The sequence below is a fragment of the Heterodontus francisci genome, chromosome 26 (assembly GCF_036365525.1).
Source record: "Heterodontus francisci isolate sHetFra1 chromosome 26, sHetFra1.hap1, whole genome shotgun sequence".
NCBI lineage: Eukaryota > Metazoa > Chordata > Chondrichthyes > Heterodontiformes > Heterodontidae > Heterodontus > Heterodontus francisci.
Window position 1 is genome coordinate 61099465 of NC_090396.1, and position 18391 is coordinate 61117855.

The 18391-nt window shown below is 42.9% G+C and overlaps 1 protein-coding gene across 1 annotated transcript; it reads left to right on the plus strand.

Annotated features, from left to right (window-relative positions):
- Window positions 1-16493: 16493 nt before the first annotated feature.
- Window positions 16494-18183, plus strand: socs3b (suppressor of cytokine signaling 3b). Its single transcript, XM_068058358.1, has 2 exons — window positions 16494-16809; window positions 17326-18183. Exon 2 carries the CDS (start codon window positions 17413-17415, stop codon window positions 18028-18030), a length of 618 nt encoding a protein of 205 aa, XP_067914459.1. The 5' UTR covers window positions 16494-16809; window positions 17326-17412; the 3' UTR covers window positions 18031-18183.
- The last annotated feature ends 208 nt before the right edge of the window (window positions 18184-18391 follow it).

An 18391-nucleotide genomic window follows, 5' to 3' on the forward strand; every position in this document is an offset into this window, starting at 1 on the left:
CACTGTAAACTGCAGCCTGCACATTGCAATCTTACACACTGCAAACTGCAGCCTCACACTGTAAACTGCAGCCTGCACATTGCAATCTTACACACTGTAAACTGCAGCCTCACACTGTAAACTGCAGCCTGCACATTGCAATCTTACACACTGCAAACTGCAGCCTCACACTGTAAACTGCAGCCTGCACATTGCAATCTTACACACTGTAAACTGCAGCCTCACACTGTAAACTGCAGCCTGCACATTGCAATCTTACACACTGTAAACTGCAGCCTGCACATTGCAATCTTACACACTGTAAACTGCAGCCTCACACTGTAAACTGCAGCCTGCACATTGCAACCTTATTCGTTGCAGCTTCACACTGCAAGCTGCAGCCACACACTGCACATTGCAACCTCACACACTGCACCCTGCAAATTGCACATTGCAATCTTACTCACTGCACCCTGCAAACTATCGTATGCACAACCTTCCACACTGCAAATTACAAATTGCAGTCTGCACATTGCAACCTTGCACATTACACACTGCAACTGCACATTACAACCTTACACACTACACACTGCAGTCTGCAAATTGCAGCCTCACACAATGCAAACTGCAACCTTCAAATTGCACACTGCAGACTGCAACCTATACATTGCCATCTTCCGCAGTGCACACTGCAAACTGCAGCCTGCACATTGCAGCTTCATACAATTCACACTACAAATTGCAGCTTTCACATTGCAACTTCACACACTGTACATTGCAACCTTACACACTGCACCCTGCAAACTGCAGCCTACATATAGCAATCAACAAACTACACACTGCAAGCTTACACTCAGTCCCTGCAGCTTACACATTGAAACTTTACAAAGTGCACCCTTCAAACTGCCCATTACACTCTTACTACATGTTCCAGAATTATGCATTGCAGTTTACAGAAAGCAGTTTACACACTGCAGCCTGTAGCATACCTCACTCCTCTGGTTTAAAACAAGCTTAGCTTGGTCACTGAACGAATAAATAAACTCCATAGGTCGTCAATCTAACGTCTCAGTTTTAACAGTACAGCAGTGTACATAGCTGTGATGATCCTGTTGATGGTTTCTGCTGTAAAAACAGAAAATGCTTACTTAACCCTTTCCTCTACATAGATACCTTTTTCTTCATTAACTATAAGGAGACACTGGGTAGCTCCAGAGTCATCGAACAAAAATGCCCCAATTACAGAAAACAAAATCTTTACAAAAACTTAAGTTAAATAATAATATTATTTCCCCTGTCCACCAAACACTCTAGTCTCTTCAGTGCCCATTGGTCATGGAAGGTCTCAAGTGTACCGGCAGACCCTACATGATCCATCTCCAGGGCTACCCGGGAATGGACAAGGCCATGGACGAGAGGCTGCCAGCCTCTTGGACCATGTTCTGCACAGATGCTGACAGACCTGCTATGTGTAGTTCCCAACTTTGTCCCACATTTACATTTGTTATATTGATGTTGTTTCATATTGTGTTTTGTTTCTTATTTTTCATTTTGTTCAGTCTTACCAAGTTATGTTGTATGATATTAAGGTCCAAAATGATTCAGACAATTCCATAGCATTCCTTTATCTGCTATTTTAACAAGACTTGCTAATACACTTAAAATAAATGAATTAAAACCCCCTGTAAAAAATGAGCAGTAAGAGGAATTCATGCAAATATGTTCACAGTTCATACACTAATATTGCATGGTATAATTTAAAAACCAATAAGATCGTCGCCAAAGGCACAAATTAATTTTATCATCTGTAAAACTATGTTAACTCATCAGGCCCAGAGCTCCAAATTCCTTAATTTTCACAAGGAGTGCTTTCACTGCTTGACAGGTGCTTATCAACTTCTTGGAAAGCCACTGTCTACCACTTCACTCACCTTCAGTTGCAATTCCCTGCTGCCAGCCTTCACCAGAATATGGGAGTAGCTTATGTAGCTGCACCTTCCACCTCTGCTGAGGTTCAAGAGCAGAGGCCACACCACTGCCAACAGCTCCAGCAGCACCAGCTGCCTTCTCCTCAGCCCCCTACCCCACCACAGGGCAGATGGGATAGACATCAAGATCCAGCTGGAAGGAGACGAGACCCCCATCATAGGATCTACAGGCAGAGGATCAGCCCCCTCAACATGTCTGAGCACCAGTGCCTCAGGAGGCATAGGCTCTCATGACAGGTCACTGCTGACATCTGCAGTCTCCTGGAACAAGACCTCCTTCCCAGTAGACCAGGTGGGCAGACAAGGCGCCTGTCACTGGAGAACCACCACCAGCACCACCATCCCCCACTCCGAGTCTCTGCCTCTCACTAAGTAACATGCTCTCCTCTCCTGCAAGGAGATGAAGCAGAGGGTTGTGAGCATTCGTAATGGCTTGGGTGGAGAGGAGGGAAGGACACCAATTGTGGAGGGTGACTGTGAGGCACAGGTGCAATTAGGCTGAGGGTGAGTGTGAGTGTTGGTTGTTCAGATGGGATGTGAGGTGCTTGCAGGGAGAGGAATGAGTGGAGCAGCAAGGTGTGTTGACCTGAGGAGCACTGTGCAGGAGATTGCAGGACAAGTGAGACTGTCGGGTTTGGCACCTGGAAATGTTACACCACTCACCTATCATGCCCTCCTGAGGTCCTGGATCCTCTTGGTGCACTGACTCCAGGTTGAAGGGACTGCACTCCTGATGCTGACTTCCTCAGACACTTCTATACATGCCTGCTTGGTTCCTCCCATCCTTGGTAGATCTCACCTCACTGCAGTCCCTCAGATCCCACAGTAGGACCTCCAAGTAAGAGTGAGAGACCTTGGAGGCAGCCTTCCCAGGTCTCCTCTCCATTTCCATGGTTGCTGCAGCCTCAAAAATCCAGTTGCTACTGAGCTTTTCTGACCCATGCTGTGATCCCTTTAATTGGAAATCCTTACTTTGACAGACTGGATGTATCATCCCACCCTCCTTCCCTAATTGGTTAGTGAACCTGGAGGCAGACTCTGAATTGGTTTGATCTGGTTATGAGCAACCACGAAGTCTGCACATCAAGGTGCTGGGTTCCAAATCCAAAAATAGTCCCACCATTGCTCCAGGCAGTAAGATTCCACCCAGTGTGTCGCCTCTGAGTCAGAAGATTGTGAGTTCAAATCCCAAACCAGTGACTTGAGCACATAATCTAACCTGATGCCTAAGTGCAGTACTGAGGGTGTGCCACAGTGTCAGAGGTGCCATCTTTTGGATGAAACGTTAAACCAAGGCCCAATGTAGGTGCGTGTAAAAGGTCCCACGACACTATTCAAAGAAAGACAGTGGAGTTTTCCCACGTGTCCTGGTCAATATTATCCTTCAGCTATCATTGCTAAAAGATAATGCAGACTATCTGGTCATTGTCTCATTGCTGTTTGTGGAACCTTGCTATGCACGAATTGGCTGCTATGATTCCTATATTACAACAGTGACAACACTTCAAAAAGTACTTAATTGCCTGTAAAGCACTTTGGGACATCCTGAGGTCATGGAAGGTTTGGTATAAATGTGAGCTCTGTTTATCTAATATGGCTGTGCCATCGGGACCATGAAGATCTCAAGTTTCAGCCATGGTCTCTGCTAATTAGAAAGCACTGTCATGCTGGGCCCCCACCTGCCAAGAATGAGGCACATTAATTTTGTCATGAACATTGATTTTAAACTGTTACTGGAGTGAAGAAAGGACTTGTTAAACAGATCAGCCATGGTTGGAAAATACATTTGCATATTAAAAGACAGTGCTTGGAAGGACAAAGGACCATTTCCTGACACATTCAACCCACAATGGACCTTGATCATTAGGTATTGTGTGTAAGAGCAGCATTCCAGAGACTGCTAAGGTGATACAATCCAAGATGTGGTCAGACCAGTTAGTCACATGATTAACCTGCTTGTCAACATGGATTTTTCTGAATTGTACAACAGCGTGAACTCAGAGAGAGTGTGTGTTTGCTCCTGGACTGAGAAGATCTCTCCTGTCTGCTCCCATCTCTTTCTCACAAGCCTCTGAATCCACTGAAGATACATGAAACCCAAGAGAGAAAAGTCTCCTACAGCGAACAATGTTTGAGAAGAATACTGGGCCCCAATGAAAATCAAAAACTACCTACAATCAAGGACTTTACAGTGAACTCGAAGATCTGTAACAAAAACTCTTCAGATATTGCCTCAAACTTTTGGCTATATTTTTCTTCTGCTCTTTTCTGTCTCTATCTGCATGTGTGTATTGCGTATGCATGCTAGCGTGGGCATGTCATGTATCCGTAGACGTCAATCAAATTAGAGTTTAAGTTCAATAAATTTCAACTTTTCTTCTTTAAACCTAAGAAAGCCTGTTTGTGCTGATTTCTTTGCCTTGTAATTGGAAAGTGGTGAACAAGGATTCACCAAGGGGGAGCTAAAAATAGTGTGTTTAAAATTAAACCCTGTTACAGTAAGACCAGGTGAAGGCTGAGAGGGACTCTGAGACACCTTTCTCACCTGTTCATAACAGCACAAATAACAGAAGGGCATTACACTGTGCTAGGAAAGAGAAATGTCATCCAAAGTTCCAACTGCTGATTACTATCCAGTGGCTATTGGTGAAACATAGCTGTGCGGAAGACCAGACTCTGCTGTGATGTCCTTGAGGAAAATTGCTCACATTCACTCACTGTCTGGGTTCACACATGAAGAATGGTCACTTTGGCAATATACCAGGGCATGACGTGTCCTATGTTAACAAGGAAGAATAGAGAAAATGGGAACAACTGGGGAAATATCCTTAGGGTCTCATTACAATTATTTTGCAAATAGCATCCTTGGTTTTTGTATCACTGCTGTAGCATGAATATTGCTTTCTCTATGCTACCAGCAAAACTAAATAACTGACATCATTACATGCTGCCACTTTTCCGGCCAGAGGCAGCTTACACACAGCCTGCCTGGAGAAGCCAGCAGGGTGGTTTTTATATTCCTGGCCTACACTGATCTTTCCCAGGCATCATGAAAGGCCTACATTGTACAAAACTGTACATGCATGCTGTTGATGCCAATGTTGTGGAACCTGTCCCACAGTGTAAATGAATTCCACAACAGCAGGAATCACAGCACATTCCAAGATAGTTTCAAATAGAAAAAGCAGCATTTTAAGTTTTGAGATATGATAATTGGAATTTACTCTAAGTATGTTTTCTGATTTATATAACACATGGCAGTTTATCACCATGTCTTTTAACTTGCTGCCACTGCTTGGCCAGAATTTTGCCCCACTCCCCCCACCAGGAGCAGGCTGGGAGGCGGGGTGGGGAGGGTGGAAAATCGGGTGGGATGACAGGGGGGGTGCCATGCCCATTGCCTACCTGCCTCCCATGGTTTTTTTTACCAGTGGCGGGAGAGGTGGTGCACAGTACACCAATTAATGACCACTTAAGGGCCTTTTGCCGCCACACTGGTATTTTACCAGCGGCAGATGAGCACAATGCTACCTTGGAATCCACCCATTAAAACCTGCCAGCCTCCTTGTGGGCTGGAGGGGGGTGGGGGGTGTCCCTCCTGATCGGGCACCCCGTTCCCACAGAGGGCTGACCCAGCAGCATGGGCCAACCCCTCTGGAAGATCCCTCCCCACCCTCAGAATCAACCCCTCTCCCCTTCTCTGGGGCCTGGTTGATTGGCCCCAGCAAGACCCAACCCCACTTATTTTCTTCTCCGGCCTCCATTTCTTGCTGAGTCCAGGACCTGCTGCAGTCCCTGCTGTGGAAGCAGGACATCATGGCTTCCGGGGCCAGCAGGCTCGCTTCCAACTTTCCAGCCAGTGGGTGGGGCCACCGCCCCCTCATTAAATTCCAGCCCTTGCATATTTGTTCATTGACCATAACAAAAGTTCCATCACTCACCACATTTACTGACATCTTTCCTATAGTCATTCAGCATTCCTCTCATTAATCTCTTAATTGACTTTAACCAACCTCCATAATTTGCCTCCTTTAAAATTGTATTTACAAAGTATATCCATGGTCATACGTCTGTATTCCCAGCATGGTAGTATTTTTGCATTTCCCAGCTAGGATGAAATGAGAAGCCCAGGGTGCTTGTGCTGGGATCTCTCCTATTCCTGCTAAACATATATGGCCTGAAGTCAGAGTCCCAATGCAAGTGTAGGGTTTACAATTGATACCAAACTAGAAGGGACTGTGGACTTAGAGTAGGCATCTAAGATTTTTATTTTTTTTATTTAGAGATACAGCACTGAAACAGGCCCTTCGGCCCACCGAGTCTGTGCCGACCAAGAACCACCCATTTATACTAACCCTACAGTAATCCCATATTCCCTACCTACACTAGGGGCAATTTACAATGGCCAATTTACCTATCACCTGCAAGTCTTTGGCTGTGGGAAGAAACCGGAGCACCCGGCGAAAACCCACGCGGTCACAGAGAGAACTTGCAAACTCCGCACAGGCGGTACCCAGAATTGAACCCAGGTCCCTGGAGCTGTGAGGCTGCGGTGCTAACCACTGCACCACTGTGCACACAGAGTTCATCAGAGTTTACACCTGGGCTGATCAGTGGCAAATGAAGTTCAGTAACAATGAATGTTAGGCACTGCATATTGGAAGCAAAAATATGTACACATTTACGCCATGGATGAGACAGGACTTACCAACGGGAAAGTTGCAAGCAGGAGTGTTATTTAACTTGCCATTCACCATACCTAAACATTGCAAGGTTGTAATAACAAAGCAAATAGAATGAGACTTCAATTGAGTTCAGAGGGTAGATTTTCCTAGGTCTACGTCCATGGAAAATGGATAGATTGGCCCCCACAGTGAATATCAGAAAATTAGGCAGGTCAGTTAGCAGACCTGTAAAGGAACCTGCCTGACTTTCTTCCATTAATTTAAATGGAGAAAAACCAGGTGAGTAACGTTACAGGCATGTGCTGTGAAACAGCTGAATTTCTGATATTCACTTTGCACCGGTACTCCAGCAAACCTGGGCACAATCCTAAGAATATCTCCTGTCAGACCTCTTGAGGTCACACTGAAGCTGTACAGTGCCCTGGTCAGCCTATATCTGGAGCAATGTGTACGGTTCTGGCCATTGCTATGTCAGATGAAGTGGCAGATGAAATTTAACAAAGGCAATTGCAACGTAGTGTACATTGGATGAAAAAATAAGCAACACAGGAACTCCATGAATGGTGTTGAAATAGCTAAGCGTGGATTTGAAGGAGAAATAGGAGTTTAGTAGTATAACGACCAGGTGGGAAAGGTGTCTAGGGGTCCTTCTCAGCCTTCACCTGGTCTTACCATAACAGGATTTAATTTTAAAACACCATGTTTTTAGCTCCCCCTTGGTGAATCTTCGTTCACCGATTTCCAATTATATAAGGCAAAGAGACCAGCATCATCAGGTTTTCTTAGGTTTAAAGAAGAAAAGTTGAAATTTATTAAACTTGAATTTAAACTCTAATTCGGTTGATGCCTACGGATACACGACACGCCCCCACTAGCATGCATACGCAATACACACATGCAAATGGAGACAGAAAAGAGCAGAAGAAAAAAATAAAGTGAAAAGTTTGAGGCAATATCTGAAAAGTTTTTGTTACAGTCCTTTGAGCTCACTGTAGAGTCCTTGATTGTAGGTAGATCTTGCTTCTCGTTGGGGCCCGGCATTCTTCTTAAACATTGTTCGCTGTAGGAAACTTTTCTCTCTTGGGTTTCATGTGTCTTCAGTGGATTCAGAGGCTTGTGAGAAAGAGATGGGAGCACACAGGAGGGATCTCAGTCCAGGAGCAAACAGTCTTTCTCAGTTCAAACTCTCTGGGGCTAGTTCAAAAGACCAGTTAGTTATGTGACCAGCTGGTCTAACCAGCCCTGGATTGTATCACCTTAGCAATCTCTGGAATGCTGCTCTTACACACAATACCTGGTGATCAAGGTCCATTGTGGGTTGAATGCATCAGAGAATGGTCCTTTGTCCTTCCAAGCACTGTCTGTTAATATGCAAATGTCTTTTCCAGCCAAGGCTGATCTGTTTAACAGTCATTTCCTTGCTCCAGCAACAGTTTAAAATCAATGTTCATGACAAAATTAATGTGCCTCGTTCTTGGCAGGTGGGACCTAGCATGACAATAGACTCCATGCCAAACATGTGTAAACAATTGAAAGGAAAACTCAACAAAGTTGAACTACAATGCTAGAAGAGTTGAATATAAGTCAGAGAAGGTTACGATAAAAATGTATAGTGTTTTGCTCAGACCACATCTTGAATATTGCATCTAGTTCTGGTCACTGAGGTACAGGGAGATATTCAAGTACTGGAGACAGAGATGAACCAAAGCGATTGAAGAGCCTCAGGTTTTACACCCTGAAAAGGAGGTTTTGAGAGGTGATCTTGTAGCGGTATATAATAATATTAATCTGGAATATTATTTTAAATTATGTTATGGGAGCAAGACAAGGTGACAAGTGTTCAAACTCTGACCTTTTGTTCAATCTGCAGAGGAGGTAACTCCATGCCTGCATGTTTGTCATGTGTGATTTTCGTTTTCTCTTGCCTTGCCAATAATTTTTCTTCGACTGACGACGATCTGATCAGATGATGACTCGGAAGAGTTGTCTTGACTTGCCTTCCGAACATGATCTCTGCTGGGGATGGTAATCCTGTATCTAGTTATGTTGCTCATAGGTGCAACATTGGTATTTGAATGTCTTGATTAGTCTCCTTACATTTCAAGATTAGTGACTTTACTGTCCACACCATCCTTTCTGCTAGTCCATTTGACCTTGAATAGTGTGGAGATGATTTATAACCCACTTTGCGCATATGTTCTGGAATGGTATATCGGCGTATTATGGACTGTTATCTGACACTATCTCCTTGGGGGAACCAAAAAGACTGAAAATTGCACTCATTGTGTTTGCTACCGATGTACTTGATGTATGCCTCATTAGGCAAATGATAGGAAATTTGGAGAAGTAGTCGGTAATAAGTAAAAAGTCGTCACCTTTGATGGTAAATAAGTCATTAGTTATTATTGACCATGGATGTGAAGAAACATTGTGATGTTGAAGTGGCTCTCTATGTTGACTCAGCTGATGCTCTTGACATGCATTGCACATCCTCAGTTCCTTCCAATTTGTTATTGATCCCTGACCAATAAACTGTTTCATGTGCAAGTTGTCTTGATCTTTCAATACCCTTGTGACCTTGATGTAATTGTGTAAGGATATCTTGATGAAGTGCTTTAGCTATCAGCACTTGTCTGCCTTTGAAAATGATGCCACCAGATATCGCTAATTCGTCATGATATGACCAAACATTTCTGAGGTCTAAGTGGGAACCTTTTGCATTCTATCTGGCCAACCACTGATGATGAGCAGCCATAATGCCCTTAGGACAGGATCTTTGGAAGTCCCTTCTTGGAGCTCTTGGCATTCTTCTGTCCAAATCGCACTAGGTCCATGTTGTACACATCTTCCAGTTCCACATCTACTTCATCCACTTGGACATCTAACGGTATATCTTCTGTCTTCTTGGGGTTGGGTAGCCTGTTCAATGTGTCAGAAGTAACCAGGAAGTTTCCAGGTTTATATCAAACCTCACAATTGTAAAGTCTGTACCTTGATTAATAGTCTTTGGAGTCAAGGTGGCACACCAGTGAGTGGTTTTTGCCAAATCATTGCCAACGGCTTAGGATCAGTCTCGACAACAAAGCATTTGTCAAATAGGTATGTATGGAATCTGGTGATACTGAACACTAATGCCAATGTTTCTCATTCTATATTCAAGTTATTCGCCAGAGTGAGTAACAAACTTTTAGATTCGAATGCAATTGGTCTACCTTCCTGTAACAGATATGCTCCAAGACCCTTTTGTGAAGCATCTACTTCGAGTGTAGTTTCTTTCCTTGGGTCATAATATTGCAAACATGCTTCAACAGAACTGTTTTAACAAATTGAATGTGTGTTGATGATCCTACTACGAAGCTGGCTGCCATATTTTGTTCCATCTTGAGGACTTGAGTTTTAAAACTGAAAAAAGGATTCCATAGATGCTGAACTTTGTGTTTAAAAAAAAAAGGTCATCAGAAGGACTTTTGGACTTGGTTTGTAAACAACCCTTACTGGAAGTCACCTGTCATCAGATAAGTACCCAATGGGGACTTTTGACCTGAGAAAGATATTTACAAAGAAGTGGCAGATCAAGATTTATAGGGTTCATGAGGCTGGACTCTTGAGATATTGTTTTTGGTTTTACTTTGGACAGTCAGTTAGGGTGTGGGCAGTGTTTTGAGAGGAGTTAAAAAATCAACCTGCCAGGGACAAAACCCCAACTCAGCCTTTTCCGTCTCTTTGAGAAGCTCTTATAGGCAAGTGTAAGTAATAGAGAAATTGATGCTGCATTCTTCCTGAAAGGCCTGCCAAACTGATCTTCAGTGTTGCCTGAAAAGAACTGTTCAAGGATGATCCGAGTGACAACCGTCTACACGTATTTGGGACGCCAGAATAAAGGGACAACTCGCATCTTTCCATACCTTCTCTTTTTTCTTCAAGAATTAGCAAGTATTTGGCCGAAGTATTCTTTTTTGTCTTTTTTTTGTAACAGAGCTTTAAAGAGAAAATCTCTTTATTTTTCACTTAACCTGTGTGTGTGTGTGTGTGTGTGTGATGGGCTAAGGTAAAAGAGAGCTTTCATATTTCAATCTGTGTGTTAATGCTTTGCTTCATTACTGGTTATGTCTTGTTTTATAATAAACTCATAATTTTGTTGTTTATTAAAGAAACCTAGTTGATGTATTTTCTTCTTCTTCTTTGGCCTCCTTGTCTCGAGAGACAATGGGTAAGCGCCTGGAGGTGGTCAGTGGTTTGTGGAGCAGTGCCTGGAGTGGCTATAAAAGCCAATACTAGAGTGACAAACTCTTCCACAGGTGCTGCAGATAAAATTGGTTGTCGGGGCTGTTGCACAGTTGGCTCTCCCCTTGCACTTCTGTCTTTTTTCCTGCCAACTGCTAAGTCTCTTCGACTCACCACACTTTCGCCCCGCCTTTATGGCTGCCCACCAGCTCTGGCGATCACTGGCAACTGACTCCCATGACTTGTGATCAATGTCACAGGACTTCATGTCGCGTTTGCAGACATCTTTAAAGCGGCGACATGGACGGTCGGTGGGTCTGATACTAGTGACAAGCTCGCTGTACAATGTGTCCTTGGGGATCCTGCCATCTTCCATGCGACTCACATGGCCAAGCCATCTCAAGCGCCGCTGGCTCAATAGGGTGTATATACTGGGGATGTTGGCCGCCTCGAGGACTTCTGTGTTGGAGATGCGGTCCTGCCACCTGATGCCAAGTATTCTCCGAAGGCAGCGAAGATGGAATGAATTGAGACGTCGCTCTTGGCTGACATACGTCGTCCAGGCCTCGCTGCCGAAGAGCAAGGTACTGAGGACACAGGCTTGATACACTCGGACTTTTGTGTTCCGTGTCAGTGTGCCATTTTCCCACACTCTCTTGTCCAGTCTGGACATAGCAGTGGAAGCCTTTCCCATGCGCTTGTTGATTTCTGCATTGAGAGACAGGTTACTGGTGATAGTTGAGCCTAGGTAGGTGAACTCTTGAACCACTTCCAGAGCGTGGTCGCCGATATTGATGGATGGAACATTTCTGACGTCCTGTCCAATGATGTTCGGTTTCTTGAGGCTGATGGTTAGGCAAAATTTGTTGCAGGCAGCCACAATCCTGTCAATGAGTCTCTGCAGGCACTCTTCAGTGTGAGAGGTTAATGAAGCATCGTCAGCAAAGAGGAGTTCCCTGATCAGGACTTTCTGTACTTTGATGTATTTTATTCTGGGATAAAAAATAGAGTCTATGATTGACTGTATCAGTAACTGGGTAAAAACTTAAATATATGTTGTGGCCAGTGAATAAGTGGAACTAGAAAAAAACAGTGTACTCCTTTAGCCTCAGTTGTAACAATCTTCATGCCAGAAGAATGTTGTATATTTCTTGAGAAGTTCACACAGTGATGATTATTTCTCAAGAGAAATTTGAGATATTCGTGCTAAAAAGTTAAACAGGCCCAAACACCTCTGTAAATCTTCCTTGTCTTAAGCACTGATTGTAAATGCTCAACATTACCGGGATCTAGTCATATTCCAGTGTCAGGATAGATTGAACAGCAACACATTACTGTTTTCCATCCAAACCTCTTCCTAAACAGCAGAAACTGCTGTCATATGGGAATTCGCATCACATCAATGAAAACAGTATACATAACCCAAATGACAACAATACCAGATGCTACGAACTCGTGTAACCACTCACATGACCCTTCTATGCAGAGATTTCCCGAGTGCCTCCATAAATGGTTCCAAAGCACTGTATTATCAGTGACCTTTTTCAGAGAGAAACCCAAAAACTCCTGCGCCTTTTCATGTTTGCATCTGCTTGTATATGTTATATGTGTTTCTTTGTTTCCATTTGGAAGCCAAGAGATCTCATCCTGGATTTGAAAAGAATCAAATGTTCTGTAAGCAGAGAGACTGCAATCAGATCACATCAAATATCACTTTTGATTTGATGTTCATCTCTACTGTACATTTCATAGAGTGATACAGCACTGAAACAGGCCCTTCAGCCCACTGAGTCTGTGCCAACCATCAACCACCCATTTGTACGAATCCTACATTAATCCCATTTCCCTCTCACAACCCCACCTTCCCTCAATTCTCGTACCACCTACCTACCTACACTAGGGGCAATTTTCAATGGCCAATTTACCTATCAACCTGCAAGTCTTTGACATGTGGGAGGAAACCAGAGCACCCAGAGGAAACCCACACGGTCACAGGGAGAACTTGCAAACTCCACACAGGCAGTACTCAGAACTGAACCCGAGTCACTGGAGCTGTGAGGCTGCGGTGCTAACCAGTGCACCACTGTGTCACCCCAAGGTAGCACAGGTTGTCGGCAGAATATTGGATCATCAAGGAGCACTCTGACACATGCTGCTAAATAAAGACTTCTGGAATGATCTATTACTCCACTCTTAGGAGGCAAGCAGATATTTAGATAACAGCTACCTGTTATGAGAACTTGTCCATTTTTGTATACTTTCCTATAATTGTAGCATGAAAAGTTGCACAATGACTTTTCACCTCTGGGAGCTAGTTTATGTTCCAAAATACTTGTTTAAAACTGATGCCCTGTGAGTACAACAAGCTGGTTTATCAGCACCCTGTGCCATAGAATAGATGGAATACAGACTTGTGTACCCACTTATTCACATAGAATCCAATCCCGGCTGGATTACTATGGAAGGCACAAAACAGAAGTCAGACACTTTCTGACTTAGAATCTCAAGGACAATTAGGGATGGGCAATAAATGCTGGCCTTGCCAGCGATGCTCACATCCCATGAATGAATAAGAGTTAGACATATTCCAGGTACCCTTGGGCTGCAGTCCTGTGAAACTGGTACTTTCTGCCTGTTTTCTACTTGGACCATGTTCTACCCCAACTACAGATGACAAAGGCATGGATATGGTTTCAATGGTGTTGGGTATAAGATAAGGTTGGAGGCAGGCAATGTTGTGAAGGTGCAAGTAAGTAGTCTTTGTGATATAGGATATGGGGTTTGCAGTTCGGCTCTGGGTAGAAATGAACATGGAGGCTACATACAGCCCGAGCAAGCACCAAGAGTCCAGGATCCGGAGTTTTCGACAAGGACCAAAAATGATGCATTCACTCTTCCCAATGTTCAGCTGGAAAAAATTCTGGTGCCTCCATGACTTAATGTCAGATAGTTTGTATGTCAGTCCGGAGGATGTCATGGTGGTGAAGAGACTGGTGGCGAAGCAGATCTGGTTGTCATCAGCATATAGAACCTCATCCCAAGAAAGCTGTGATATCATTGAAGATCAGCATGTCAATGAGAGGGCAGGCAAGGATCATCATCCATTCACTATGACAAAAATGATATTCTGGAAGTTCCATTCACAAAGATGCTACTGAGAAATGAATCAAGTAGTGCGGAAAAGTTAATTTTAAACTATCATTCCTTTTTCTATGGAGCTCTCACTTGAACCATAAGCATACCGCAGTTAGGATTTCTACATGAGAATGTTTTTATTGTGTACATAATCTCAATCAGGTGTATGTCAATAGGGCTTAAAAGCCAAAGTAATTTGCTAGCTCCTTCTGGGGATGACAACCAATGGCTCAAAAAAAACTACAGCAACAAAATCTTGAATTTTTACTTAAGGTACTATTTTATTTCTAATAAGGGCTCAACTTTCTTTAATTTAGCAATAAAGTGACTGGAGTTTCACTATTTAAGATATTAGTGGTAGGTTTAATAAAATATTTAGACACATTTTGGCCCTCAGTCACATTATCCTTGCACAGGTGTTGATGCTTCGATATAAATTTGATGTCATGGCAACTGTCAGAAGCCACAGTTTGAATAGCTTCCATTCTGAAACTCTTTAAATGCAGCAAATGACATATGGTTTGTATTCTATCCGATCTCTTCCACATTAAAGGATATGTTAAGCTTAAAATTGACTAGTTCTATTTATGTACAGTAGCTATTTTTATGGCAGCCAACTGGATGGTCTCAAGCCATTCTTCATGAACTCAGGAGTTTAGATTTTGTATATGTCATTCTTCTATGGAAGCGGACTTTGAAAGTACTGTCAAAATGAAGAAATCGCAAAATCCTTGCTGAAGTTGTTCAGATTTTTTAATTACACAGCATTCCTAAGGCTGTGTAATTAGAAAACCTCAGTTAAAAGGATAATAATTAGGAAAAGTATAGATGTACAATATTAATCAATTCTCAAAACTATGGTAAAATACTTAAAAGCATATTCATTAATTTGCGTGAGCATTTTATTTCAAATGTGGAAACTTCGATATTTATTTAGTCTGTAAATAACGGCACATTTGATTTTATATAAAAAGATTTTCCATAATCTTGATATGTTTTTGTTTAGGTAAAAACGAGAGCTAAATAAAGTAAAATTTGCTCAGTGAGTGTAAATAGAAACATCACTTCCCGAACAAAAGAACATGAAACCGTGACTTGGGGTCCGGTTGCCAGTTGGCTGGCTTTTGACAAGTGGAAAGTATTTGAATATTTCTTCCGCATCACTTCTATTAGCCCATATGCTGTCCCGAGATTAGGGGATGAATCATATCTTCAATTATTGCTTGGCGTTTGCTCTTCCCAGAAGCGCGGTTCACATTTCGAAAGCCGAATTTGGAAACTCCTTTTGTTCCCAGTTACAGATGGAGGCAATCTCCTTTGCAACAGCTCTCCCCTAGTTCCTTCTTGGAAGCCAAAGGTACACTTTCACAACATACCCAAGTGAAGCGGGAACTTTTTGGTGCCATCTCGAATTTTCAAGGACTCCTGAAATACGATTAACTTCTCCCCTGTCGCAACTCAATGTTTCTTCGTCCTGGTAACGAGTTTAACTTGAATGTACTCTTGTGTTATAAGAACACGAAGGGGGATTTTTTAAATCTTTAATTGCATTAATATAAATAATCGGCAGCATGCACACGATATGGGAATCTTTAACAGTAGAGAAGCAGCAATTATTTGATGAACTTTGAATAAAGAAGGGTGGTGCAGTATGGTTCTGTTCCAAGCGATGGCGCCACCAGATCTTGGTGACAAGTCTCCAGCGTTGAAATGAGGGGAGGAGCAGCTTTTATTGGTAATTTACATAGAGTTATATTCGTCCCAATCCCCACCAAAATAAAAATATGAACTGAGCGTGTTGAGAAGCATTCTTCTCAGGGGCATTAATTCTGGATTCTTCTGTATTCCGGACAGGGTTTCTCTTCTATAGGTCAGTGCACAGCTCCCCATTCAGTTCCGGGACTGAGCGTTGTATAACATTGGCACGCAGTGGACTGATCCATCGTGTGAATAAAACAGGCCGGGAGGGAGGGCAGGCAAATAATGGACAAACTTTAAGAATGAGAAGCGAGAGTGAACCCATTGATAGAGACTAAGTAGTAGAGTCAAAGTATAGCAAGCAGCCGCGGAAAAGCATTACACGTTATGAACGAAAGGGAGAATGAAATAACAGACAAACTGACAGAGGCAAATTACAGAAAGAGTATGCACATCTGGGCTGCCTGATATTTTATGAATCGAGGACAATGTGCCACGTTTCTGAATCATTGCCTCTCACGGAGGGGGGGTAGTGTTGGGGGATTAGCTCAGGTTCGGGTAATGCAAGAGTTACTTTCACCTTCTAAGAATGAAAACACTGAATCAAACTGCCCCAGAACTAGTTTGAAATCGATACCCGTAAAGGCGTGTACTCTTTAGACACTTCCCTTTTCTGGCAAATCGCCCATTTTTTTCTTTTTGAATCACGTTGTTACCAGAACTAATGCATTTCCAGGAACGCGGGGGGAGGAGCTTTAGCGCACGGTATAAAGCCAGAGTCCCAGACCAAGTCTGCTAGAACGTATCAGAGAGATCGTGATAACCACCGTTATAGAGAAGTCTGGCAGCCGTCTGATCGACCCACAAACACAAACTTTATCGACTTCTTGAAATACATTTAAATGGGCATTGATTTGAAAGGAGCCAAGCAGACGGAGTGCCTCTGTACGTAAGCATTTGTGTGATTCACACACTGGTCCGGAGACTGTAAAGAATTACCTTCAGTTCTCTCCACTGCCCGACCCGAGACAACTTCAATCCTCAGCTTTTATAAAAGGATAGTGCGTTGATCCAATACAAAAGAGAAACTACAGTTCAAGGTAAACTGGTTGGATTTTCTGTCTTGCTTAATTTAGGAGTGTTTTCCCCACCCCGTGCAGCAAGGTTTGTCTAAGATCGCAGTTTGTCTATCATTTACCTGGAGTTTTTAATGGGAGCGTTTAATAAACCTGAGGAATTATGGCAAAGGTTTAGGGGCCAAATTCTCCATGTGCAGTTATAGGGGTGTGTGATGAAGGTAGGAAATTGAGACTAACAAATAGTGAAGACAGTGCTGGAAACACTCATCAGGTTAACACAACATCTGAAGAGTACAAGGCAAGCGAACGTTTCAAATTTTCACCCTTTGTGCTGAGAGAGTGCGAGTCTGAAACGTTCATTTATTTCTTCTCCACAAATCCCGTTGACTGTGTCCAGCATTTTTCTTTGTGGTGAAATAGCATCCTCTCTATATTCCTGTTGGGGAGTAGGTCCACCGTCTGTAGCACAGTCCAGTTGTACATTACATTTAAACACAATCCCGCATCAATTATTGATTGAATGTATTTTTTTTACAGGCGCTGGAAACCTATCAACAAGCCACTTATGTTTTAGCAGAAGTTTACGAATTCTCCCGGAACTTCCAATTTCAGGATTTATCTGCAATGGTAACACACAGTAAGTTTGACGGGATGAGCCGTCCTGTCGATGTGCCGGCCCAGAGACTCTCTTACCGACTGAAGACCTTTTCTTCCAAAAACGAGTACAACCTTATTGTGAACACTGTGCGGAAACTTAAAGAGAGTGGTTTCTACTGGAGTACAATGAACGGGGGAGAGGCTAACAACCTCCTTAGCTCGGAGCCAGTTGGAACTTTTCTAATCAGGGACAGCTCGGACAATAGGCATTTCTTTACTCTTAGTGTGAAAACAGAATCGGGTACCAAGAACCTGAGGATACAGTGTGAAAACTGTTCATTTTTCCTGCAAACGGACCCTAAGAACACCCAGGCAGTTCCCAAGTTTGACTGTGTGTTAAAGTTGATCCACCATTATATGCCTTCAAAGTCTACAGACTCAGGGAATGTGAAAAGAGTTTATTTTATTTACTCTGGGGGTGACAAGATCCCTTTGGTGCTCTCCAGACCTCTTCCATCTAGTGTTTCAACTCTTCAGCACCTGTGCAGAAAAACTGTAAATGGACATGTGGAGGTGTCTGGCAAAGTCCAAGAATTGCCTCTGCCTGTCAGACAGTTCCTACAGGATTATGATGCCCCAGTATAATCCTTTAATTGCCATATGAACTCTCAAAAAACCACCTGGCCTTCTTGGTTGGATATCTAAGCTTGAAGAAACAGAAATATTTGCACTCATTTTTTATTTATAACAAATCTCAATAATTTATAATAAAATGCACTATTTTTAATGACAACAAAATTGCATGCTTCCTTTCTGAAATACGTGCACTGCTGTTTGTGATGCCTTTCAACCAGATAGTGTTAAAACATATAGTTCAAAACATAAGACAAAATGGAGTTCCATGAGTAGATATCCCTCCCTACTTCTTTCAGTGTTTGAAGGAAACTACCATGTTAAAAAGCACAATCTGCTTTCAGTCAGCCTTCAGTGTCATTTAGTTTCACTA